Raw genomic sequence first — 27,588 nt, forward strand, 5'->3', positions numbered from 1 at the left:
CGCAGGGCAAACACACAGCGACACACACTCACTCACAACTACCGGAAATGAAACTCACACGCACGGTCTCTGGAGCCATGAACTCACAGGGAGAACATGCAAACTCCGCGCAGACGTTTCACATCACCATGACCATGACCATCAACATAAAAATACATGTTGCAAAGTAGATGAAATGTCTCCGAAGTATTCTCCATAAACAATGGCTGAAGGACGTTTCAACCAAAAGTCAGTGTAAAGACACACCTTTACATGTTAGTAAAACACACTCACGTTTCATGATTTCTAGTAAATAACTTGACTTTTCTCCTTACGCATTACTTTTCAAAGTGCTATTAAGTTGTACCGACTTGCTGTGCTTTTGTAATAAGGGGACAGTGGATTAATCAATGGATTGAAGTACATTACAACATACTACAATGAAAAAATGAATGGAATTTGACTCACTAGACTCATTTTTAAGAATAGATGCAGCCACTTTCAGTTGTTTTTATGTACAGCATTGCTTTTCAAAGACTGTTTTTCATGAATTTAAGATCAATTCAGCAATCAGGTGGGACTAGGAGATGGTCTTTATTGTCAGAAATTAATACAACAGTAATATCACAATCACAATTTTGTTCATAGTTCTCAGTTTAGAATAAAACATATTGATATCCACAGGTTACCATTTGTCGTTAATTTTCTGACTCTGTTACCACATTTAGTTGCGTTGCCATCTCATTACCCAGATATCAAATCCTCTGTGTTTAAAGCAGCAGTGAGCATTTTTAACGTAACCAATCTATTTACAGATTAAAGTAAAATTAACAGAGTACTCGATACTTCAGATTTAGATAGGAGCAAGCGGTACTTGAGAATTCCAGTGGATATATTCGACGGCCTGATCACAGATCGCAGGGTTACCTGATATCCCGCAGGTAACCAATTTAATCCACATAATCCAGGGATTGTGAAAGTCTCTGATATTGGTTTTTCCCCAAACACCCCGAGTTAGAAGTCGCCCTGTGACGACCAGGCACGAAGCACTTTGTTCTGGGAATTGATTACGTTTTTCTTGCACGAGTTGAATCAATTACATTTCTCTGTAAAATTCCGTCACGATGATTTTGCGGAGCACGAGCCGGCAGTGCATGGAAACACAAATGATTTAATTGTAGCAGTCTTTGTCTACTTCAGTAATAATGTCTCTTCATGGAGTTCCTATTTATTGATTGTACATATGCGTCACTGCAAATGGTAACTACGGTGTCATTGCACTGCCTTAATAAGCATTTCTTAACTCATGGATGAATTTGTAGTATATTGTGCAGGTGTAGTTTGAATTGTGTATAATGGTACACATTTTCCAAAATACTGCCTAAAAACATGAATCTGAGTATTTGTGCTTGTTGGATCCTGCGTGTTTTCGTTCCAGAGCCTCCAAAAGGCTTTCAGCAATGCATGTGTGAAAGTCGGTGGAAAGAGCTGTGTGGGTTCACTGTGACGGACTTAATTACAGTATTGAGCCTTAAAGAGTTATTGATCAACCAGTTAGGCACTTAATTGATTTTTGTCAGTTTATTGAGTTAAAATACCCACCAGTTGCTCATTGCACTTTCCTATTGACTGTCGTTTCAGCAGGTTTAAAATGGCAACAAACGTGCCAAATAAACAGGAAGTGAGTTTATATTTCTTCCCTCTGTCATATGGTTTGCATTTCTGTCTTTGTAGACTGTCGATTAGCCACAAGCTTCCTGTCAAACTCCTCCGGGCACATGGGAGACTGATAACATTTAAAAATGAGGTGGGAGTGCTCAGCTGTCAAACCGCTTTCCATATGTCACTGTGACATTTGTCCTGGGCTGCAGTGTAAATCCCACCTTTTAACACTCAAATCCAATCGGCAAACTGCCTCCCGTGGATCGGATGTCACCGACTTTCAGCCAGGAGTTTCTGTTTGGTGGCTTTCGGACTGTATTTCAACATAAACTGGGTGTTTGGGTTCAGGCTGCTGAGTCAGCATGTGGGAGAGTTTGGGTCAAAACTGACTGTCCCGATGGGGAAATGTGCAGAAGAGTGACAGACCAGAAGTTCCATGTATGAAACAGTCCTGAAGAAAGCGAAGTGTGTGCTGCACGGTGGCCGACGCCGTAACGTCTCGTTTTCCCCTGGGGATCGTTTTGATCATGCATGATCAATTTGACGCATGCAACAAGCGAGAATAAGTTGGACTGAGATGAAATGCCCTGTGTGAGCGGCGTGTTTTGCAGACACAGGTGGCATTCCTGGAAAGCGTCTCCCTCGAGTACACACGTTTCGAACCGAGGTCGGGATCAGCAGCGCGAATTAAAGAAGCTGCAGCTCAGAAATACCTCGAGCTCCTCTGCCGCTGTGGCCTTAAAGTTCAGCTTCAGTCTTCAGACGAAGGTTTGATGACAGCTTCTTTTTTAATCGGTTTAAAATACGTGTTTGCTAATACATAGAAACTGTAGCGTGTGACTTTTCACGCCCGTTTGCACACCTTTGCATGTGATCCTGCGGCCGGAGCGACGGCTGTTACAGCAGGGTGTGGCCGAAACGCCTCACGTCAAGGGGAAGTGGTTGGAGATGATACTGCTGGTGACGTCCTACACCCCTGCCTCTGAGAATCCCTCGCACACGTTCGGTTTGAAACGCCGACTCAAAGCAGTGTCACATTTTGATTCCCTTCATGTGCTCAAACGGTAAATCCTCTGCTCTCATTTAAGTAAGAGTTCAAGCGACGTTATCTCATTCGTGTCTCTTTATTCTCACCAAATTGCCAAACAGTAAGTTCCCAGTTGCAAAAATGTACTTGCATAAGTCCAACACACACGTTTAGCGGGTAATGCCTTATCCAGGAGTTTTTTATTGTGTGCATCCTGGTTTACATTCACATAAAATTGGTGCATAATTCAGTTAAGAGGCACTTAAGTCCATTTGGAGGCGGCGTTATCGCGGCATGTGCTGCAGACTGGCCTGTTTACAGCACCTGAGCCGGCAGGCCGCCGGATCATCCTGCAGCAGATGGTGGCGTCGAGTGTGTGGAGCAAAAAATCATGTTTGCTATACCACAGTAAAATGTGATCCGGCCCAGAGCCCATTTATTTGTCAGAGCTGCTAACATGGAGGATTCATCTTCCAATGACACCTGTTTGAAATCCAAATTAAAAAACATTTTAATATACCGCTAACAGCCTCAACTACGAAGGTATGAAGAAAAATGGAAACTTAATATGATCTTAATGCAGTTCATCCAAACATTTATAGTTCTGCTTCATATTATTAACTTTAGGCTCTGTTTGAAAGGTGAAGTGAAAACACAAAACTCCCGTTGAGTTTACACAATAATGGTGGTCGGAATCACTGAAAATGCAACTGTCTGGAAATGTCTGGCTCCATCTCCACGTAGACGGCAGAAACGCCGCTACTGCACGTGCGCTAGTCGCTGCATTTTTCACTTGAAACTTTGTCTTGTAAATGGAAACACATAGTCTGCTGGTAGAGCTCCATGTTAAAATGCTCTCCGAGCTTGATGAAGTCATTTTCTGCTGATGTGGAGAACTAATCAGTGTAGACTGGAGCTGAGGATCATGGGTATTGTTGCTGTTGGGTCGCAGCTGCTGACCCTCCTACCAATGAAAATATTGCAATCTGATGCCTCCGCTTTTACTCCGGCGAGAGATTGACTACATTTCCCGGTGTGCCTTTTTTTTTTTTTTTTTTTTAAAGAGCTGCTGTTTACTTGACGAATGGAGCCGTGTGATACATATAGTGGCTGTAAAGAGCTGCTGTGATGGTATGGTGGGAGACGGAGAGGAGTGAGGTCCAAAAGCTGCAATTTCTACTGCTTTAAAACTTAAATCTTTCTCAAAAAAAAAAAAAAAAAAACCTCTCTGACAGCACAGGTCATCTCCTAATCTTCAATGTAGTAACATTGTTGATTCACCAATGTAACCAAACTACAGTCAGAGTCTTGTACATTTGGGGATTGGAAATAAGCGGAGTGTTCATGTTCTCCATTGAAATGGAAAGTGCAGAACTCCCGGGGAAGACGTTTTAATTTGCTGTTGATAAAATCTGTTGTTTTAAACTGCTGAGCCATCACTAAACAGCCGTCAATCACTTTGCTCTGACTGACTGAGAAAACACAGCTTGGTAAGAGAAATAATCACACACAATCAAGGATTTAATTTGTCCACAAACAAATCATGCATTAGGCTTTTATTATTACTGTTAAATATGTTTTCTCTGAAAACACTTGCATGTATTGAACAGTCATTAGCCTTATTGTGCATTCATGGAGCACTGAGACGGCGACCGGTCGGGAAAGTCCCGTTTCCCAGTTTACAGCATTCACATGACAATTAGGAGCGGGCAACGTGGCCGCCCCCGGCTGGACCGCGCGATTGAAAAGACACAAACAAGATCAGAGGTACTGTTTATTTTCACACTGCAGTCATGCACATTGGTTGTGCTGCTCTCACTTTGTTTACTGCTCTTAATATATCTATTGGTCGCCATATATCACAGATATCCTGCAAAACACGTTCAGGTATGTCTCCACGGAAGCCTGACTGCACCAGAGTTTGCATGTTAACCCCATGCATTTCTTGTTTTCCCTGCTAATCTACAGAGATGCTTGTTGATTGGTGTGGTGGACTCTGTGGTTTACCTAGTGTCAGCTGGGACACACTCCACCTCCGTGTGAACTAAACCTGGATGAGAGTCTGTAGAAGTTGGACTTCCTGGATTCAGATGACTTGATTACTCTCCCGCCGTAATGATTTCATCAACCCGTGTCCGTCCTTTTTTGGAAAAAAACGTAACAGAAACCTGTTTGGGAAGAGAATAAAGTCCAGACATGTGTCTGTAACCTCGGAGTGCTCTCTGCCCTCTCGCTCCGCCAGATCCTCTCAGATCCCTGCTGAGGGTTTTTCTGTGACGTTATCCAGCGTGGCTTTATTAGCTCTGTGGTCGTAGCTGGGCTAGCACTTGTTGTCATCACTCTGGGGTGTTTCCTCCAGCTGGGGCTCATAAAACACATTTCTTTGTGACTGCCCCTTGATGTGGGACTCGTTTTACGGCATTACACCCACAAATGCAGAACGGGACGCTCTGTGTTGGCTCTGGGAGCCACGCTGAGCCGGGTGCTTACGGGGACGTTCATTAGCACGCTTCCTTGGCGAGCTGAGTAAGCATGAAGAGGCGCTTTTTGAAGCACTTTGTGAACATAAGGATGTTGTCTCATTAAAGTTTAAATGCACATTCTCCCTGTGAGAAACCAACTGTCGGCCTGCGTTTCCGCGAGCGCGCCTTACGCTCCTAATGAAAGTTTCACTTCTCTAAAAAGGCTCGTAGCGTGTGTGTTTTATGTCAAAGGTCCTTCGTGTTTTATCAATTTAAAACATTCCTGGAGCCACAATTTTCCCCGTCTGCCCTTGGTGTATTTTTTTTTTTTTCAGTGCTGCTTTCAAATATGACTTTGTTGTGTTGTCTTATCGAAGATAATCTTCAAGGTACATATGTGCGATGTGTTCCGCTCTCAAGGGCTTGGCGCCCAGTGAGAGGCCATCTTTTTTTTTTTTTTTTTTTTTTTTTTGGTGCGTGTTACCGTCCCTTCACCCCGACCATGAAATTAACCACGGGGCCCTTCATCTGAGAGACGGCTGCAGATAACGTATAGATGATTAACTTCTCGATTTGTCCCTCTTACACGAACACAGTCCGTCAGTGTCTTTCTCAAGTTTAGTCTCGGCGTGTTCCCTCGGCTGTCCCCTCCTCCTCCCCCCTTTCTGCCCCCCAGACGCTGTAAAAACAAGGGTCAGTTTTCAAGCGGCTCGATTTAATGGAATATCTGGAGCTCGGGGGAGATGGAGCCGAAGGAGGAGAGCGCTTGTTTACGTGCCGTCTTTGTGTATGCGCTCGCCTCCTTACGTGAAAGGCTGCATGTTCCTCCCCTCACGTGAGCGGCGGCGGCCGCCGCCTCGTCCATCCGCCCGTCACGTTCTGGAATTCGCTCTGATGTTTGCAGCTTCTGCACGTCACGCCGGCTTTGTGTCAGGAGCCGGAGCATACAGAATTAATGAAGACACGACAAGAAGGGAAAACAGTTTACATGAGGAGGGCGGCGAGGGGCCGGAGCGGGAGCCCGCGAGGGAGGTGGGGATTAAGAATAGAGCAGCGCTGATGTTCACATGTTTCCCTTCTCCCCCCCTCCCCTCCCTCTCAGCTGATGTGTGTCTTGCAGTGCATGTATACAGACGGATTACCTTACGCAAACACCGGACCTTTGCTTTGAATAGGACACTCAGATACTCGCAGCTCATGTTTTCCTTATCAGGGGCTGCACCAGCCAATCACACGCTGCACGGCGGAGCGGCTGGAACAGCAACAGGCCGTTCATTTATCACGGCCCGGCTCCATTGTGCCTATGTGCGTGTGCATGCTCATGTTACAATGGGCTTAAACTATGCGTGACCCTCTCTCATTTCCTACCATTTAAGTCGTGTTTTTGGGAGAGCGTCGCCGCCAATCCAATCCCGACTTCCACCTGTGTTTGCCGCCACAGGGCGGGGGTCAAATCTGAAGAGGCATGTGCTGGCACCGAACGCGCGTACTATGATTACCTTAGCCAAAAATATCAGGATAAACAGTGTTATCAGTGTTTTGAAAGTTTGGGAAATTGATGTCGGTGTGGGAATGCAGCGGAGTGACCCGGCGTTAAGGTGAACATGTGGTAATGTTGTCCAGTTTTGTGATGAACACAAACACTTACGCTGATGATGGGAATGTCTTTGCGCTTTGTGAAAGCAGTGCTCTTTCTCTTTGCCCAAATTTACACCAGCTGTCACTAGGTGGTTGTTCTTCTTTTAATTGCTTTTGTTGCTTTTTTTCCACCACATGTGCATCCTCACTTCCCAACAGCAGCATTTCAATTGTTTCTGGTTATTTGACCTGAATTTTTGTGCTTCAGACTTCTGCCCCGAAGTGAAATATAATCAACACAAGATGTTTTATTGACAGTTCGTTCTGTGAGCAAACTTCCCGTCTGGCTAACCCTTTTTTTGCATGTCTCGACGTACCTTTTTTGAATGACCTATGCCAGCGATGGAAAGGAAATTTAAACGCTGAGCGTCTCGGACAGAACGGGAAAGGTTGCTATTGACAGACAGTTCAGTTCTGAGAGGAAGTATCTGAGTGGCATAGCTGCGGTTTGGAGTGAATGAAGGAAACATTGTTCCGGTAGGTTTAATTTCAGGGTTTAGCATGGCTGTTTACTGTTCTGCGTTATTTTTTTTTTTAATCATCATCTTGTTGTTCAGTGATCATCGTCTTGTACCCAGGCGTGAAGGATGCAGCTGACGGTCCACTCAGCTGTGCAGCGCTCAGGTTCCAAAGCCACAATCAGGCTCTTTTCAGAGGTCTTGTCAAACATTTGTAAATACTCACAGTCGGCGCTTCTATGCGTTAATTTCTGAGGAAAAATGATCATTCACAATATTGAAATGGTCCTAAATCGTTGACAATACAGAATTATAATTATTTATTATTTATTTTCACATTTCACACACTTTCTTGTCTTAAAAGACAGTTTGTGTAACAATTGGTGATTGAAGACAGCAGCCACAGTAACTCCAGGCTGCTATCATCAGGTATTTCATAATTCAGCTTATTAATGTTTTTTTTTTTTTACTGTACAAAGTGAAATAGTAGACAATGAAGTTATTAGCAACAGTCTGTGACAAATACAAGCAACTTTTTTAAACTACGAAATTTCTGATGTTGTTTTAACGTTCAAGACCCCCCCCCCCCACCCCCGGACTTGACCCAAGGCCAAATCAAGTTGCCGACCCCAGACCTATGTATTGCCTGTGGAGTGGAACACACAGAGCAGTTGTTGCTAATATCAAATCATTCCCGAGTGCCTTGATGCGTCCAGACTGTTCTTCTCTGTCCAGATTTCCCTGGCCGTGTCTCTTTCAACATCAGAATGCTCACGAAGCTCGTCTCTGCACTCGTCAGTAGCAGGAATTCATCACAGTGTTGGTAAAGAATCACAATTGATTCATTCAACCTCTACTTTTATCACAGCGAACCCCATTTTTGACCTCCTACCAGTTTTTTTTTTTTTTTTTGCGCCAAAGTTCACGGAATGAAACCTTTCTGTGCTCATTATAAGTCGATCTGTGAGCTCGTAACCCCTGAGCATATTGCTGGGAGATGTAAATACTGGCCTCTTGCTGCCGCGGTCGGTCTGTCGCCGTCGCAGCCGAGCTGGATTTTCTGGCCCTGTGGCTGTTATTCCGAGTGTCAGCGCGTGACATGTGTTCATCAGATGGGCCGACGTCTTCTCCCATATAGTGATTCAAAATAAAGACGGGTTGTGAAGACAGCAGCGCCGCGCTGCTCCGTGTTGGTGATCACATCTGAATGAGCTGGGAATCACAGCACAAGAAGTTGCCAGTGATGCAGTTTCTTTTTTTTTTTTTCCCCTCAAGTGTTTCATCGCTGCCGTTTCACTCATATTTTAGCGAAATGATGATTATTTTTCGGTGCATCTGTAAGAATGACATGATTTTAACTTCTTTAGCATGTGGAGAATTTGAACAGGATTAACATCTGTTGACATTACTTTTTAAAAATGATTTTCATGAAATTCAAATGAACATGTAACACGTGTGGTTCTTTGGCTGTGTCTCATTTTGTAGTCTTCAACAGTTTTCACTGAAAATTTGCAAACTTAACCGTCTTGCGAACTCTGTTTGAACCCACATTAGCAGAAAAGAAAAGATTGAGTTTGAGGAAGCTGGAGGGAGGAGGGAGCCGACCTGAGACGATACTGCTGCAGTTTACTGTGCGACTTCCAGTCCGCCTCCTCCAGATGAAAGTGAGATCGAGAGAGCGTACAGCGTCTTTGGGACGGTGTCCGCCAGTCGTCGGCCTGCACGTGCCTCAGCGGTCATGTGAAATCTGCACTGATCACCGGAGACAAAACAGAGGCGCATGGTTGTACTTTCATGAGTGCAGCTGTAAATCACCAGACAGTCACAGACAAATAAACAAGACATCATGAAAATACTGGTGAACATACACAGTCTCTTCTAGGCCTCCATTTTTTTTTTTTCAAATACACTGAAGTGGTTGGAGTTGAAGTGGAGAAAGAACATTGTTAGTGATGCATCAAGATTTAATTCATTGTCATTGTAAAGAAATGATGGGACAATGTTTAGAAAGTAGATTCGCTACGTGTCTTCTGCGATGCAAAGCAGCCAGACCAGTATCAGCAACACATTCAGTGGAATATATTTTCAGTGAAATGTTGGCGTTTTCGAGCCTGTTGGTCTGTTTATCCCACCATCATTCGTGCGTTCTGCCTCTCGGTCTTCTTCTGTTTCCTTGTGGGATGTAAAAATTGAGCGATACTGCCCTTACCGCTTCCTGTCGTGACAGATAAGCACCAAGCAGCCGGTGCGTGATTTTTATCATGCAGCGATTTACAAGGACGTGACGCATCGACACTTAAATTTTTGCATTTACGATTTTTTTTCTCGTTGATGTAATCGGTTACGACGGCTAATCGCTGCAGCCCTGTACTCAACATTAAGTTAAGTCAAAATCGTTCTCGTGGGAGATCGAACCGCTGCCGACGTTGGAAACTGGTGTTGTCAGTCAGTGTAAGTGACTCCGACGGGTGGTAAGATTCTCTTTAAAATGTCCTGTACCACCCTCACCACCTGCTGCAGGTCCTTCCTGCTCTGCACCACGCTGCACTGTACACGGTGCTGCAGGAAGTCTGGAGGCTCTTTATGGCTGATGGAGGCAAGCGAGCCAAAGCTTGCTCCAGTCTGCTGGAGCTTCTTCAAAAGATCTGACATGTTTGAAGTCTCAGTGAGGTCAGCTGAGACGTGGACGCCGAGGACTTTGAAGCTGTCCACCCTCTCTACTTCCTGGTTATGTGGGCGGATTCTTCATCGTGCTTCGATTTGCTGCTTGGCTGCTCCCGTCCGGGGTCTCCACAGCAGATTGTGATCTGCTTGCTCGGCTTGGCACGGGTTTTGTACGCCGGATGCCCTTTTTGACTCGGCCCTCGGCAGGATTTCAACACCAGCCCTCCAATCACAAGCTCCCACTTCTTCTGTGTTGGTTTTAAATAGTCCTGCTAAATGACGACATCCACGAGCCGCCGTAACGACCCTGAAAATAAACCCCCTCCTTATCAGATTTGCACCAATGCCACTTTTAAAGAAGTGACAGAGCAACTAGTTTCCACCTCGAAGTGACGGTTCAGACCAGCTCAGCGTTACGTTGGATGCTCCATTCATCTCTGGCCGCTGACGTCTTTGTGGTCGTTCTGTGCCATTGTGCTTGTGTTGGAGGGCTGACTATAGTGAGTGACAGGAAACACCGGGGAAGAAAGAGAAGGGTGACGTGAGGTGATTGTGGCCTGGATAACTGGAACCAGAGACTTTTATTGTGTCGCTCCTGTCTGTCCCTTAAAGAAAGCGACGTGCGGCGTGCCCTCTGCCGCTTTGACGCTGATCTCTCTGTCGCTTCAGCTTTCCGGAGATGGTCTTTGCCGCACATGCGCCGGCCCGGCCCAGGATTGTGCGTGATGATCTCAGCGCTGGCTGCAGCCCGGCCATGAATGAGCGAAGCTGCTCTGAAGTCGGTGTTTATGGAGGGCCCCGTTCTCTCGGAGGGGAGAACCAAAGTTAAATAAATACTTGCTCCATCCTGTCTGCATTAAGGGCCTGCACACATGGCTTTGACGTCAGAGTGACATTAAACAGGGTGGGGTGGCCCAGCCATCTCTGACAGGCGCACACACACACACACACACACACACACACACACACACACACACACACGGCTTGCATTTCAGACCTCTCTTTGTGTTGTGTTCCGTGTTATTGTCAGCGTCTATAATTCTTCGCCGCGTCTTCACTCCTGTTTTCTTTTATCCAGCTTTAGCTCGGTGTCTCTTGTTATTCTCAACAAACTGTTTTCCTTCCAAACCCTTCCTGGCACTGCACACAAGCCAACACTTAATTTTCTCACCATGCAAGCCACAGACAGAAAAGAAGTTAATCTCTGTCAATTTGTTGGTGGTATTTGCTGCTTTGACCATGTTCATTAATCACCGTGTTCCTTGGGCGTGAATGTGGTGTGTGTTTGTGTGTGTGTGTGTGTGTGTGCGCACGCGTTTCTCCTGAAACGAAAATGCCAGGTGTTGCAGCTGGACAGCATCGTACAGCCAATGTACATTTGTGTGTTTTCTTTCTTTACTGCTCCACTTCTGTCAAGCTTTCACGTTTCTTGAAGGTTATGTGTGTGTGTGTGTGTGCGCCCTGGAGTCAGTCCCACAACAGGTCTGTCAACATACCTGTGCTGAACAACAAGATGGGATCTCTTAATCTTTGCTCACAGCGACAACTCGTCTCGCCATTCGAGCCGTGTCGGTTGAAAGCATGTTTAATTCATCTTGCGGTGGTTTAGATGTCTGTCTTGCTGTCTGGTTTACGGGGGTTTGACCTTTGACTTTCACCACTTCCACCACATAGAATTTCCCTCACAACATAGTTAACCTTCAGAACGAGAGGAACACGCCTCATGAAGTTGTGCGAATATGATTTTACATGTCCTATTTTGGATTTCATAACTACAGTTAAGAGTAGTCGGCATTTTGTTACACTTTTAGATTTTTTTGTTTTCAGAGCCATTTTCAGCGATTTCACTTTCCGGCCCCGATTAAATTATGTTTTCAAGTGAAGATGCAAAAACTTTTGTTGCATTTTTATCCGTTACGTTTTATCCGTCTGTTTTCAGCCTTTTTCAGTCATACTCAGCTTTTGCTGTTCATGCCGTTGTAAAGTTCTTCACGCTTTTAAACCAGGATTCAAGTGGTTTGCAGACGTACTGTGGCGTGCAAATAAAAATGTGATAAAAGATGAAAATGTTTATATAAATTCCATAAGGGCTTCACGGCGTCAGCAGGGATTGACTGAAGAGCCTGAAGCGGCTCCACAGACCTCCGACACAGGATGATTATGTAATATTTAAAAAGGAGGATGTTTTTGTGGAGGTGGGAGCACGCCCATCGCCCCTGTGAGTCAGTGAGCTGCTGTCCTGCAGGTGTTTGACCACACGGACGCTCCGTATGTGCTCCTGTTGAAACGGCCGCATGTCACTGCCGGCCAGCTGGTGTCTCTGAACTAGGGGGGCAGAGGATTTCCTTTTCTGTCTTCATCCGACAGCTGGCCTGCTTGAACCAGAGAGTTTCAAATCGGAGGGTTCAGTCGCATTGCAATTCATGGGAAACATTATTTTAATGTAGAATAGGTCAGAAAATGACAAAACAACAGTGTAGTAATCGATAAATGGTGCATGTTTTGGCTTTGTTTCAGGGTAAAGTGATAAAATAAATGAAAATGTAGTTAAAAACTGTCAAAACTCCCCCAAAACATTTGAATATATCGAAATGTGAAAAAGCGACATCTCCACTTTGCTGCTTTTTCAGGTTTCAGATCAGGTTTCAGGTTTCAGTGAACTTTGACACTTCATAAGTTCACCTCATGGTTCAGAGCCGGCCCGCCGGCCGTATGTTTGACACCCTGGTTTGAATTTACTGTCTCAATTTAAAATTTTCTACAACCTTCTTAAATAATTTTACAGAAGTCACTCTGACACAAGAAACAGGACAGGTGTGTCTGTATTTGAACATGTTTCTGTCAGATTTTTAATCAAGATTAAAGGTTAATTGCATTATATACTGATGGTTGTAGGTGTGGTAGCAGACAGTTTTGTCCTGGACTGAAGAGAACTGCTGGAAACGTGTAGCCACCCTTGCCTTAGGCTATTATTAAGTGTTTTTTTTTTTTTAACCACAATTAAACTATACAGTTCTGTTAAAATAAATGACAATTACGTGACATTACATTTAAAACCAGATTTTCATGTAAAAAAATAAAGGTTAGTTGAAGAGGCCTCACATGAGCTTTCAAAATATAAATCCTTCCAATAATTTTATTTCGACGAGCTTCTTTATTGTGATGTTATTATAGTTGGGACATTGCAAATATATATTTTTTTAGCCAGCAATGCAAGAAAAGAACACTTTGTTGGCTTTAATCCAAGATTTAAAGCTTCCAGTGGTTTGATCACATGTGACATGCATGGAGAGAAATCGTGGGAGGTGAGGTTCAAAATGCCCCCAGCGGGTTGACTAAGGACAGTATGTCCCAGTGTGGTGTTTGACGGAAAGAATAATCAAATATTCAGTTAAACATTGAGCTAAACTGATGATGAATTTATGATGATGGTGAATTTTATTTATCATGCACTTTACATTTGTAAAACCAAATCTCAAAGTGCTACAGTGGAATTTAAAAACAACAGTGACAATTAAAAGTAACAGAGGCTAAATCAATAAAAAAAAAAAACACTCATACTTTTGCACGTCATAAACTGATTTTACAAGACGCTAAAATAAAATTAAGAGGCAAGTTTGATCTCTCTGCAGTGTTAAATTAGACCAATACTCTGTTTATGTTGGTGTGAAACTGCTGTGGCTTTGTTAAATGTAAATGTGTTCGTATAGAAAGGATGGAAGTTTCGATCCAGATTCCTGTAGGAACAGGAACCTCGCATCACCCCGGCGAGGAGATCCCCACACACTTTTACACAAACACACTTCAGTGCACGCACACACACTATGAAATATCAGAGTTGTCTGTTAAACCAAGGCGTTGTCCACCTGTCACACTGCCCAGCACCGCTGTGTGTGAGTGTGTGTGTGTGTTGGAGATAATCCGTTTTGGTTATCAATCCCACTGAGCTGCAGCCAGAGTCTAGTTTTTGAGCGAGTGTGTGACGAGATGTGTGCGCGCCCCGTGATCTCTGACGCCGTCAACATTCTTCACCGCTCGCTCCGTCATGATGCATCGAGGCGACTGGTGAGATGAGCCAGCTGTCCCTGCCTCTGGTCACAGCAAGGTCACACACACACACACACACACACACACACACACACACACACACACACGTACGTCACTACTCTGCAGGAGCCGTGCATTTCTAAAGTAAACGGCTTTACTCCTGCTCTACGGGAGCCTTCCCAGCTCAGACTTGTGGCATGCACGCTGCTCTGAGTGTCAGTAATCAGTGAGACGCTCGCTTCAGGCCGCGCGGATCCGGTGTCATCGGGTTCACGTCTACCCCGCTGCACCGTCCGCGGGTCAAAGCGTCAACTGTGTCGACCTAGAAACGGTACATGTGAAAGCAATTGATTGCTGTGTTTGTCTGCTGTGCCCGGGTTTTATTACATTAGTTGTTCCTGTCATGTTTACTGGGGAAGAAATCAGCAAAAAAATGCATCATGATGAGGCAAAAAAAAAAACCAAAAAACCAACAACAAAAAAAACAACGCTTTTTTTTTTCTCCCCAATACACTGTTCCAGAAGCTCCTTGGATTTTGTTCGTCAGCTCTTTTAGTCCCCGATTCTTTGTTTTCTTGATCACAGTTAGTTTCTTTTGGCATTTTTCTTGGTCTTTCAGTCAAATATATGGTAATTCAGGTTTTTCTGTGTATTGTAGCATCATTCTGTGGCCATTCAGTGACATCTGGTGGCCACAGATGGTATGTACTGAATATTTCGACATGAAGTCTCCAAACCCCTAAAAAAAAAGACACTTATAGTCTGAAAAATACAGTAAAAATGGTATTTAGTTTTAATGAATGCTTTAAAAAAAAAAAGAAACGCAGCACAGTGAGCTGCTTTGTCTCGTCGTCCAAATTCTTTCTGCTTGTGCTGACTGTGTCTTTGTCATGAACCAACCCTCAATCATAAGCTTGTTTTTAAGACTCTTGTCTGTTTTTTTCTCTGTGTTTTACCTGCATAATTACAGTCTTTAGGCTGTGTGCTGAGCTTTGAGCGCTTCAGACACATGGATAACCTGCTGTCGGAGCAGAAGCTCTCCTAAACACACTGAAGTCACAGGAAGGGTTTTCAGGCTCATTCTGCTCACACACTGAAAGGAAAAACGCCTGTTATGGAGGGAAAGCTCAGATTTTATCCATAATTTGGCAAAATTAGCACTTAATCTGTACGTGTAATCTCCATCCCTGTTGACGCAATGGAAATATTTTTGATCAATTGAGGAATTACAGAATTTTTAGCTCCATTTTTAACTACAGTCACATCATGATCGTAACCCTGCTGTGATATTTCACATAAAATATAAAATATGCTCGTATGAACTTAACATTACATGAAAAAAAATAATCATCTGCAAAACATGAACTCATAAAATCACACCAACTGTTGAATGAGTGTAACTCGACTACACATTCCCAGAATAAAATAGAAAAGTTTTGCATTATTGAATTCACAGTCCAACATTCAGTTTTGTTTGACACATTTTCACAGTTTTTTTCTACATAATTTTACCTTTCGTCTCTAATGAAAATCAAAAATATGTTATTTCAAAATATTAGAAAATGTGTGTGAAGAAAAAACAATCAGCTTATTTAGCTTTTCTTCTTTTGAGGTTGGTTATGGAATTAACTGTATGATGGTGGATTTTTTTTCCCCAGCATCTTTTCTTTGGGTTTAGTCGTTAAAACATGGAAATAATGTCCAGTCATGTTTCCCAAAGCCTGAAGTCTAATTAAAATCGAAGCTGGACTATTTTTTCAAACCGTGAAAGACAAAAGGAACAAAACAAAGAAATGTTACGGTTATGAGAAGACTCTGTGTGATTGTTCACTTCAATAATTTTGGATGCATTTTTGTGTTCATTGATGAGTTGCTGATGTGGGGTCAAAGTTCAAGCGTGACCTTCAGGTGTCTCTGTGTCTCTCAGGTGGAGGCGGAAAGCGGAACGGTCGCAGCAAGAAATGGAAAGAGATGCTGAAACTCCCGCACATCAGCCAGTGTGAAGAGCTGCGCCGCACCATTGGTGAGAGAGGGGCGGAGTGTGTGTGTGTGTGCGTGTGTGTGAGGTGAAAAGATAACTTTGCCACTCTGCGTCGTTGGGGTGGGTCGGCCTGCTGAGGGAAGTTCAGATTGGACTTCCTTCCTGCTTCTACCCGCCTCCACCCGCAGTTACAGGCAGAAGGCAGGAAACTGTGTAAGTGTGTGTGTGTGTTTGTGTGTGTGTGTATGTGTGTGTGTGTGTGTGTGCGTCTGCGGCGGGAATCTGTTTGCACAGTTGTTTCTCCGTATCAAAGCCTGTTTCGACGTTCCACGCGTGTCTGTTCGCACGTCGGGTCGGAACGTGGCTTCCTTCCTGCGCCCGACACCCAGGTTGAACTTGAAAGCAGCGGCAGCAGGGTTTTCTCTTTTTGTGGCCCAGACGAGCGCTCCTCACCCCCCTCACCCCCCTCACCCCCCTCCCTCCCTCCCTCCCTCCCTCCCTCCCTCTCCACCCACTGTGGCTCCCTGAATGCCACAGCACAAGTGTGTGTGTGCGTGTTGTAGTGCGTCACAGCTATCTGTGCCAGAGATTGCTGCGCTACCCTCCCCCACAAACTCACATACCCTCCCTCTCGCTCTGTCTCCCTCCCACTATCTGCACCTCTCCCTTTCTCTCCTTCACTCTTTCAGCCACTACAGAGAAACAGAAGAGTGAAAGAAAAGAGAGAGAGAGAGAGAGAGAGAAAGAGGCTTTTTACAACAGGAGGAGAGATCTTTTAAGGACAGGAGAGGATAAGAGGGATTCAGAGGGAAAGATATGCAGATGCACACACACTCCCTATGGTCATGTCTCCGGCTGGATTGTGTCCCTCGTCGTTCACATCCTAAGCTCACTCGTCGTTCACATCGCAAATCGGCGCCCGCAGATTTGAATTTCGTGAACTCGAATTTATCCACAGCAGCTTGTCGATGTGAATCCCGTGTTTTCCTCCACGTGGGGATCCTGGGTTCTCAGGAGGAGCAGGAACAGGGCCATAGGCGGCGGCTGCGTGCGTCCGTGATGCTGCCAGCTGTTGGGGTTTACGTACGTCACTGTTACATAGATGGGATTGCGTAATTCCCGTATCAGAGAGTGTGAGATCAAAATAATCCTCCTTGTGTTCTTAAACACTTCATGTTTCGTTACGCACGCGCACACGCAAACGCGCGCGCAGACAGATACCCGTGCAAGGACGCGCACGTAAGCCCATTTACAATGTAGGCACATCGGATAGGACGGTACAGTACGGCGACTGATAGTGGTGTCTTTGTTGTGTCTTGATAATGTCAGGCATTTGACCTTAGCCTTGACAAGTGAGCGGTGCTTCTAGGAAACCTAGATTACATTATGTGGGCTGCAGCCACTCCGTCTCCCCGCCTCAGACCTCGCTCCTGCTCCTTCCAGCGCTCCTTCTCACTTTCCCTCTCCGATATCACATCTCTTACTGTCCAGCGCGCTCCTGAAACCGGAGGCATTCTGGATGCGGGCGGAAAGCTGGTGTTGCGTAGCAGCAGCAGCGAGCAGCGAGCGTTGGGCGAGCGTTGGGCAACACTTGACACTATTGCACAGTTTTGTACTGACCATCCATCGCCTTACTCATCCGTTTGTGTCTCATCTGAGAGTTTCAGTTAATTGCGTCGTACTTTGCCGCCGCAGACGGTTACTTACCCAAGTTAGTTTGAAATGCTGCACAATGCAACGCTCTCTTCTCAGTCGTTTGGGTTCCCGGCCAATTTCCTCTCTCACACCTTCTCCATCCTGTGCTCTCTCTCTCTCTCTCTCTCTCTCTCTCTCTCTCTCTCCTTTTCTTTCACAGTTATTTTCACTGAGTAGAGAAAAGAGGTTTTTTTTCTCTTCTGCAAAAGGGAAACTTTTTCATTGGGGGAATGCTGGCCTGCTTTCCAATATTCAAATGCTTTGGAGCCTGACAGAAACACACACACACACACACACACACTCAGTCATTATAATGTCCCCATGTTTTCAAGAGAAAACACTGACCTTTGGTAGCGTTTTGGCTCTTCATTGCTTTGTTTTTCTGAAAACATCTTGCAGAGAGCAGCGCTTTTAAAACACTTCTCTCTCTCGCTTCTCGTAAACATGGAAAACACAACTTTTCTGAAACGTGCAGAACTGCACGTGTGCGATTCGGTCGCAGTCAGTCGTTGTTCTGCACATGTGTGAGTAGATGGACAACAATAAAGAAGCTCGATCCAGAGTTGTGGAGCTGCTCACTCTTTTGAGCAATAATTATTACACCATCATCCGCATATGTGGAGACATTCCTTACATCTGAGCCCATGTGACTCAGAAAGACAGTTTAGAGGAGCTTGAATGTTCACATTCCAGTGTTCTTTATGTTCATGCAGACAGAATACTAGTGGCCTGACATGAGAACGACAGGATTTCTAGAGTTTCTATTTCTGTTTTTAAAACATTACTGAATGTGAAATAAAAATTTAAAAAAATGTATCCATTTTCCAGTAGATTATGTCAAGTAAACAGGATCTTCCATTGTGTTCCAGTTGTGAAACTCGTAATTCGAGGAACTGCTGAGGAATGTTTGTTTTCCAAAGGTGCAAATAATTCGAACAATCTTAATCCTACTTTGGGATGTCCAGACTTCAGCAAAGTCCTCACGGCTCTTCAAGTGTCTGACAGGAAGTGTTCGATTTTCGTACTTCTCCACCACCTTTCGTGCCAGTGGAAAAGCAGAAATGGTACCAACACAGATGAGCTATCGGGCATCTCACGAGAACGACAGTTCCACCCTGCTGATGTGTTGAGGGGAATAAAAGGGCGTCACGCCTCCCTCTTTTGGCTCTTGTAGAGAAAAGGCTGATTTCTCTCCCGGCGTCCGTTGCTCTAAAGCAGAGGTGTTCAAACTGCTTCTAATGGGTCTGGTGTAGCAACAGTTTCAGATCTGTCAAAATTATTCCAACGTGGAAGGAAGTGAAATAATTCCCAGTGAATAATCATGTATTCAGAGACAACCCGAACACATCATTACACAGGTTTCCTGCAAAAAGACTTTTTCGACTTTCCCAACCCTCATCTTTACCCCCATCATAACATCACACTGAGGTTAATCCTAAACTCAAGCACTCGCTTCTCATTCCCAAAACTAATTGGTATTTAACCTCTGAGTGATGATGAACAGAAAGATAAGCATTAATACTGACTGGGGAATTGTCTCAAATGGTCTCTCTAATGTTATTAAAGTGTCTGTTACCTGAACAGAGTTCAGACGGTATGAAATGATAGCATTGTTCTTATTGTCCATCTACTGAGCATGTGCAGAACTACTGTTTACCACAGCCGTGGCGCACATGCACAGCAGCTGGAGTTGGATCCATAGCATTTCAGAAAGGTTGTGTTTTCAGTGACTCTGAGCACCGTTGTCATGTGGACGGAACCTCAAAGCACAGCAGTAGTTCTGTCTCCACTTGAAAAGATGTAGAAGGAGCCGATCAAGACAGTGTACGGTATGTAGATTAAAAAGAAAAAGGCCTCTGTTGATGTGAAACTAGTAGCTGAAATTGAAAGAGGAAACAGTGGTGACCGTTGAGATTATCCATCCACAGCTTTATCTAAGAGATGTTAAGTTTGATGTAGAAATATTAATTTTTTTTTTCTGAGCTTGCACTTTTGCACTCTTGTGTAAAAGAGTATTTCTTTGACAGATGTATGCATCACCCAACATGTTGCCATGTGGCGTGTTGCTCAATAGGTCAGTTACTCCAAAACATGGAAACGCTCGTTGCGCCACAGTTCCTCAGTGTCACCTCAGTGACCGACTGGCTGTGATTCAGAGTGACGGCGGGATCTGATGTCCGCTGAAGCAGCCGGAAACCCTGTAAATCAGACTGAAACTGTCCCGATTCCCCTCCCACCACACATCTCCAAAACCTGTTTCTCTGAAACCTTATCTGGAGGCCTGTTGTAAAGCAGAGCCCCTGCTGGGCGTCTTTAAAGCCCTCGCTGTAATGATATGCAATACGGGATCAGGAAGCAGGATTTGCGGTCGGCCCGGAGGAGAAACTAATGAAGCTCCTTCTGAGCCACAGTGGAGAAGTTGACTTTACTGATCTTCGAATTGTAGTTTCACTTCATAGTTACAGACAAATGAGTTTTATTGGATTGAAGTCCTGTGGTCGAACAAGAAGCTTCTTTTGTTTCGACATACTGTAGATGTTAACGTCTCCGGACGCCGTGGAAAACATTACAGGCTGTAAAAGACGACAACGGCTTCAAGGTGTAAATGCAAAACTTTTGTAACATATTAGATGTTCGTTTACATGAAAACGGAGCTCAGAGCCACTAAAAATACAGCCTTTTGAAAATGATGGAACCAAGGTGGAACTTTTCGAAACACTTCCTCCTCCGTTTTTTTTTTTAAACAAAATCGTTTTCACTTGAAGCACTGTCATGTAAATTTAGCCTGAATAGTTTCCATGCTCTTTGGACTCATCCGCTGCTAATCAAAAATGATTACATTTGAAATATGACAGGAAAAGCTTATTAATAACTCTTAATTCACTGAAATGCTGTGAAAGAGTTCAACTGACTGTGTGCTGTTTTTTTTAATCGGAAAAACAAATCTCAAGGCATCTATAGACAAGAACATCCATTGAAGTGCTTGTATTTCTCACAAATCATATCATCATCACATGTTCACTTTATATCGCGCAGCCTGAGGTTGTTATCAGAATAGCTTGACTTTATCTGGCGGGCATACCTCTCAAAATCACATCGAGATTGTTTATGGTTTTTGAAAAAAATGCAAACAGTGGAACGGATCTTTATAGTGGCTTCTAGGACTTTTTCTTGGCAGACGTTCAAAGTTATCTTTGTAAAATGGGCAAAACACGCACTTCTTACATTGTTTGACAATCCTACAACCATAAAGTCAGGATAAACCTCATGAGAGGGTTAAAGTAAGGTCAGCACGTTGATTTGGGCCCGACTGCACACAAACCCACATGCTGGGACATTTTGATACAGTTACGTGATTATGAACAACCCATTGACTGTTGTTCTGACCTGGTCAGATGATCACGCTGCAGGAGAAAACACTGCGGAGTTCAGATTAATTACTGTACCAGTGCTCTGCGATCGGGGAAGCACCAGAGCGGGCCTCTGAAAACTTTGTGATCAAAGATGAAAGCGAGTGTAAAGCTGTAAAGCAATCCAGTGAAAGATCTCAGTCAGATTATGTGAAAGAGCCTCTGTTGTTGGATTCGAACACAAAGTGGCCACACTGTGGATAGGGGAAGTCATTAAAAAAAAAAAAAGAAAACATACCCGCCATATCTCTGCACTCTTCTGTTTGCTCAACAAAGTGATAAGTTTGGTTTTGTGGTCCAGTGAGTGCTGAGTTTGAATGAGGAGCGGCCGAGCAGAGCACAGAGGAATGCTGTGTGATAAACAATGCAGCTGGGCGGCCAGTCGCGGACATTTGATTTATAGTCCGAGGTTGTCCTGTGGCTGTCACCACCATTTTCATCCTGAGCATCCCTCCTCCTCCTCCTCCTCCTCCTCTCCTCCTCCTCCTCCGACTCCAGAACATGAACGCACACGTGTTCGAGTGTGTGTGGCCTATTTTTGCCTGTGCGTTTATCTTACATGAGTGCATGTGTGTGCTGATTGTCAGACAATGATGGAAAATGTCCTGGGTCTTCTTCCTCATTTGGTGCAGGAGGAAATATGACTCAAATGGAGGCCATTAGTGCTAATAGGCCAGGGCCAGCTGCACAGGAGAAACATGCATGGAGAACACACGGTGTCCACAGAGGAGTTCTCTTGAAATTTCTCCTTAAATTTTGACATTTATTCAGTTCTTGATGCGTGTTTTTTCCTGCACAGATAAAGCAAGTATGCGTAATGTTTTTTTTTTTTCAGATTGATCACAATGTCGACATGTTCAATACACATATCGCGACAGGCTGAACTTTGCTTTCACATTTTTGTCCAATCAGATGAAGCCCAGCTGCACAGTAGTAAGCTTTCCCTAGTTTGACTCCAGGCTCAAGTGTTGTTTGCATGTTCTCTCCACCAACAAGAGTTTTGCTTTCAAGACCTTTCGTGGACGTAACCTGCAAACACCAATTATCCAACTAGCATTAACAGGCACGCAGCCCTGATTTGGAAAAGACATGCATCGAACATAGGATCAGAAATTCACATATTTTCACGTGGAGAAGAATCACTGACTGACCACGTTCAAAGCCATGACTCGTTCTCAATGCCAAAGAAAATTTGCTGAAAATTCGATGGAACGGTAATTGATGTGGAGCCTCAGACGTCACGTTCAGGATGCGGATATGGATTTTCTCTGCTTGTCGCCTCACGTTCCTCTGTTTCTCCTCACAGAGAGGGACTACACCAGTCTGTGTGAGAAGCAGCCCATCGGCCGGCTGTTGTTCCGTCAGTACTGTGACACCAGGCCCGAGCTGAAGCGCTGCATCGACTTCATGGACGCCGTGGTGTGTATTTGTATTCTCACGCTTCCCTCTGTGTGAAGTTGCTTTCTCACGATGGCCTTTCTCCTTTTTGCCCGTCGTGTTTCCTTCTGTGTCTTTGTCTTGTGGCATATTCTCATTCTGCCCGTGATTTCTCCCATGAGGGCGCCCCGGATCGGAGCCGCGGAGCGGGGGAATAAATAGGAGAGGGAAGTCAGCGCCGAGCCCTTCGCCTTGCTCTTGGCAGCGACAGCGGCGCCGGGTGGGTGGGGCGTGAGGGGGCCGATTAGACAGGCTGTCATGGATCATACCCCCTCCCCTCCTTCCTCCTCGCACTCCTCCATGAGGTCAAGCGCACGTCAGAGGCGGCTCCCCTGAGGGGAGCAGGCCGACACAGGCCCCAGCTTGTGTCTGGGTCCCTGGTGGAATGCGAGAAAGGAAAAACGGGGGGAAATCGTGCTTATTTAATGAGAAAATACTTTAGTGTTTTTAAAGGTGGGCTGACGGTTGCGTTCGTACAAGCACCGGGAGTCGCACACACTTAATCCCACTAACAAAATAGCCCGAAAAGTAATGAGTAACTTTTCATCCGCCACCTCCCGCTGAGGACTCGGCGTCTTGGCCGCGGAGCTCGGTAGAGCGGCCCGGTCTCATTCCTCCCGTCAGAACGTGTTTTCAAACAAAACACGGGTGTCGAAGCGGTCGAGCCGCGGACCGTCTCCCTGCGTACGGCCATATTTGATCAAAAACGCAATCTGCGGCGGCGCGACGGGGCCGAAAATGGAGGCGGCGCCCGGGCGGGTGGCGGGCGTAGCGCGTGAAGCGTGAACAGCGCCGCCGGCTTCCTGCCCCGAACGGGACGCCGTGTTTTTGTCACTGCTAACACAGTCAGTGTTTGCCGGCGGTCCCACGCCGGCCTCTATTTCCATTTCTTTTCTTATTAACCCGCCGCCCTCCCGTCTGTGCCTTCCGCTCTGCCCGTGTCTGTCTGGCCTTATTTGGAGAGGTATTAAAGATGGCTGAACGCGCCCGGCGCCGCCGCTCACGCCTGTGCTCCCCTCCACAGGCCATGTACCAGCTAGCTCCTGATGAGAAGAGGAGGGACTATGGACTGAAGGTTTTAGACACATACTTTAATAACGGGGTAAGACATACACACACACACACACACACACCCACACACGCACTCACTCACTCATCATTCTTACAACAGTTTCAGGTGTTTGCAGCCATGCAACTTAAATCACGCTCTAAAATAACCTGTTATATGCTGATTATCACAACACTGCCGCGTTTTGACCATATTCACTCACAAATCAAAGGATATATGTAACATATTTGTGTCATTGGTGGATTACATATAGCTGCGAAGCAGGCATGTTATCTAGAAATCTAGAAATATATGTAAGAAAACTAAAATAAATGTTTGATATAACTGAGATACATTTTTGTTGACTGTATTACGTCATTTTTAGAAGCGCAGAATATTCGGAAGGGCTCAAATTGACAACTAAAAATAAAACTGTGAAATACGATTACACATATTCATGTAAACATATAAAGAGACAGTTAATTTTTAAGTAGATGTTTTTAATTGTACTATGAATCGCAAACTGATGTGACAGAAAATCTCATTGTGAATTCAGTCAAAGTGATGATTCACTTTAAAGCTGGGTTTTGGGTGACTGGCTCAGATTTTTTTGCTTTATTTATCTTTTGCATTCAGCTCACTGCAGCTAGTACTTAAAACCAGACAAAGCAGGCGACCACATCCAAAAACTCATGTTTTTCTGGCCACATAACGCACGAGCGTGTTGTGAAAGCAGTCTTCTGGAGGCTGCACACCAACAAGTTTCAGGTGAAGGAGTTTGGCGCCGTGGCCTGCGGTGGGAATGTTTCACGTATGGTGAAAACTGGTGGAGCAGCGGCACAAACAGGAACATGTAGGTGGACACCAGTACCTGAGGGAGAATGTAAACATGAAATCGTGTCAGGCTTAATTAGTCTCGAAATGTGCCTCCATACTGACAGGTTTGGTTTTTTGCAGATTAATGCAATATCGGGCCAAGATGCGTCCTTCACTTTCTGCCTGTGTGTCCCTGTCCTCCTGCAGTCGGCAGCCCATCTGCCTGATATTCCCCAGGACGTGGTCGCTGGGTGCCGGGAGAGGCTGGAGCAGAGTCCGTGTAAGGAGCTCTTCAATGACTGCACCAAGTAAGCCTCTCAGTCTGAGCTGCGATCGCCACTGCTGCACGCATCCGACTTTCAGGAGTCTTTTATCCGCCTGAATCAGTGGCGTGGAAGCACAGGTGGAAACACACCTGGTGTACAGTGACCATCTGGTTCCCAACTTCCTCCTTCACAAAAAAGCATCTTAGGCAGAGCAGCAGTGAAAACCTCCCATGAGTCTGTGTGGGATGCCTTCAGGGACAGACTGAGTGCAGGCCATTTGTGTTTTGAAACACACACACGCACACACACGCACGCCACTGTATTATGTAACCACTTCATGTCCCAGAGCGCCACCCGTAGACATCATATACGTAAAGTCTGCGTTCACTGCTGCCGATTGGAGCCGGCGTGCCGCTGCGGCAGCCATCTTGTGGAGGTGCCCCTCGAAATTAAAAGATATGAAAGAAATTAAGTGCCCCAATAAATCTATAGAGGAATAATATGTTTTTACTATGAAAGTGATCATTGAGTTTTCAACATTTTTGGACATGTTGGATACAAACAAACAGGCATCAATAGAACTAAAGGAACTGAAACTGTTCGGGCTGATTCCGGTTTTCATTGAGAGAATTGGTTTTTAATGGAGATGCTGCATCTGATTATTATCGATATTATCATTGTATTATTATGATCATTATTATTATATTAATGTCATATCTGTTATTTTCACTGTCATAAATAATAATGCTATTATTATTTTAGCGCTATTATTATGATGAATATTGATTTTAAACATGATAAACACCATAAACTGGAGAGCCTCAGACTCAGCATCTGTCTCTTTAAATCTTCTCCACTGCAGGTAAGTCATTTTAAATGCTTGAAATAATTTATTAGCGTCTTTAGGTTTTACAAAAACGAAACTAAAATTCTAATCAAAAATCAAATTTTCAGTGAAGAAAATCTTGGTTTTGTTTTGAGTCAGAATCGCGCAGCGCCGCTTGTGCTCTGCAAGGTTACCCTGCAAAGTGGCTGCAGTGCAGCCTTGTTCCTTCACAAAGTGTGCTTGCAGGTCGCTTTAACTGGCATGCTGTATTGCACGCACACACATAGACTGACACATGTATATATATACACACACACACACACACACATAGCCAGACCTGCAAACACACATACACAGTGGAGCTCAATGAAAAAGAGCAGCGGGCAGAGAGCATCCGGATGGCTGGCATGAAAACAACAGCCACCTCAGTGTACGTACACACAAACACACACACACACACACACACACACACACACACTCTCACACACACACACACACACACACACAGTCCTGCAGGTGTTTCTGCTTCCTGCTCTGAGAGTCTGGAGAAGCAAACAGACCGGGGATTATTAGTCCCAAATGTACTTCTCATTGCTCAACACACACCAGCGCAGACCTCAGCCTAACTTTGTATTAGTCCACTAATCTCAGTGTGACACCCAATCAGCTGCGCTGGACTGTCGATGAAAGGAATTTTAACGTGCATTGGTTATGATATATCGTGTAACGCACAGTGAATCCACTCATATTGTAATCTTCCCTCGTCATTATTCTGAGCTTTTAATGCTGATGTTACAGAATAGGTGGTGACTCTAAGTAGCCTGGAGGTCTCTCTCTCTCTCTCTCTCTCTCTCTCTTTCTCTCTCTATCGGAGTGTTATTGGCTGTGTGTGTGTTAGCTCTCGGATCAAGTGGTGACTCGTCCTGGGTGGGATCGGGTCCGGACTCGGTGTTGAACATTATTTAACAGGTCAAAGCACACGGGGGATCTTCACACTCTTTACACCCCACAAGCTCTAATTTTCATTTTAGTTTAAAAAAACATCACAATGGTCTCCATGTGGCGTCCGTTGACATGGCGACGCCGTCACGCTGACAGTTTTGATCCTCCGTTCAATTCAACCGACATAAATCCGCGGTGGGCAGACGGATGGGAGCAGGAGGCTCAGAACGCGAACTTCCAGTTCCCCTGGTACAAGGTTACCCTCTTTTTCCACGGTCCCAGAAGTTTCTCTGTTGTCTCACCTCTGTTACAACCTGTCAGCCTGAAGATTGGATTTTAAACCGCGGCGACCGATGCCATCTCTGAGCTGGAGCCGGAGCCCTCCTTACGACGGAGTCGGTCAGGTTGAAAACATCATCTCACGCGTGCTGAATCGGTTCCTCTCAGCTCCTCTGACACAGAGGAACAAATTGTCTTTGTGTGTGATTCCAGTGCAGATCTGCGACTGTCTGAATGTGATTGACATCCGGGGTGAGATCTCCAGGAAGTCAAGGGTCACGCCGAATGCACCGATGTCTGTGTTCGTCACACTTTTGCTGTACTGCACGGCATGTTTTAAATCATAGGGTATATCTTCCATCAGCCGTGTGCAGAGACGTCGCTCTTCAACAAGAGGAGATAAATTGATGGCGCTGTATCATCTGGAGAGCGCCTGATAAATCAGCGGGAAGCCAGACGTTCGTTTTCCTGTCGGGGCCAAAGCTGAATCACCCCAGTCTCAGGATGTGGCCACACACAGGCGTTTTGGATCGGAAAAACTTTGACCGAGCTCTGATTCACTTTAGCTTCGACAGGGAAAAATCTGAATTTCTGAGAAGAAACGTAGGAAAAGTGGGAATCATAGTTGGGAAAAACCGCCGGGTTACTGTATGTTCTCCGTCTGCATTCTTATCTGGGGAGATCACATGAGAGGGCTGCCGAGGAGCGGCTGAATTCATGAAATCTCCTGGTCTGGGCGTCAGTTTGAGCCTTGACGGACCGTTACTCTGCCGCCAGAAATACTTCAAGCTGTAATGAATTATTCCCCGGAGATTCTTCGCTCGCATGATGCGAATCGAGCTTGACGCTTTGTTTAGCTTATCCTAATTTCGTTCGAATATCTGGGGTCTTGGTGTGTGTGTGTGTGTGTGTGTGTGTGTGTGTGTGTGTGCGTTGGGAGGATTTGCTGGA

General features: G+C 45.0%; 1 protein-coding gene across 2 annotated transcripts in view; it reads left to right on the forward strand.

Moving 5' to 3' along the window:
- grk4 (G protein-coupled receptor kinase 4) overlaps positions 1 to 27,588 on the forward strand; it is a 49,957-nt gene that overhangs the window by 1,804 nt on the left and 20,565 nt on the right. For both annotated transcript variants that reach the window (XM_030095008.1, XM_030095007.1), the window contains exons 2-5: positions 15,865 to 15,960; positions 22,330 to 22,442; positions 23,485 to 23,562; positions 24,532 to 24,632. In XM_030095008.1, coding sequence (XP_029950868.1) covers positions 15,865 to 15,960; positions 22,330 to 22,442; positions 23,485 to 23,562; positions 24,532 to 24,632 — 388 coding nt within the window. The remainder of the gene's footprint in view (positions 1 to 15,864; positions 15,961 to 22,329; positions 22,443 to 23,484; positions 23,563 to 24,531; positions 24,633 to 27,588) is intronic.

Source organism: Salarias fasciatus, chromosome 6 (genome assembly GCF_902148845.1).
Source record: "Salarias fasciatus chromosome 6, fSalaFa1.1, whole genome shotgun sequence".
Taxonomy (NCBI): Eukaryota; Metazoa; Chordata; class Actinopteri; order Blenniiformes; family Blenniidae; genus Salarias; species Salarias fasciatus.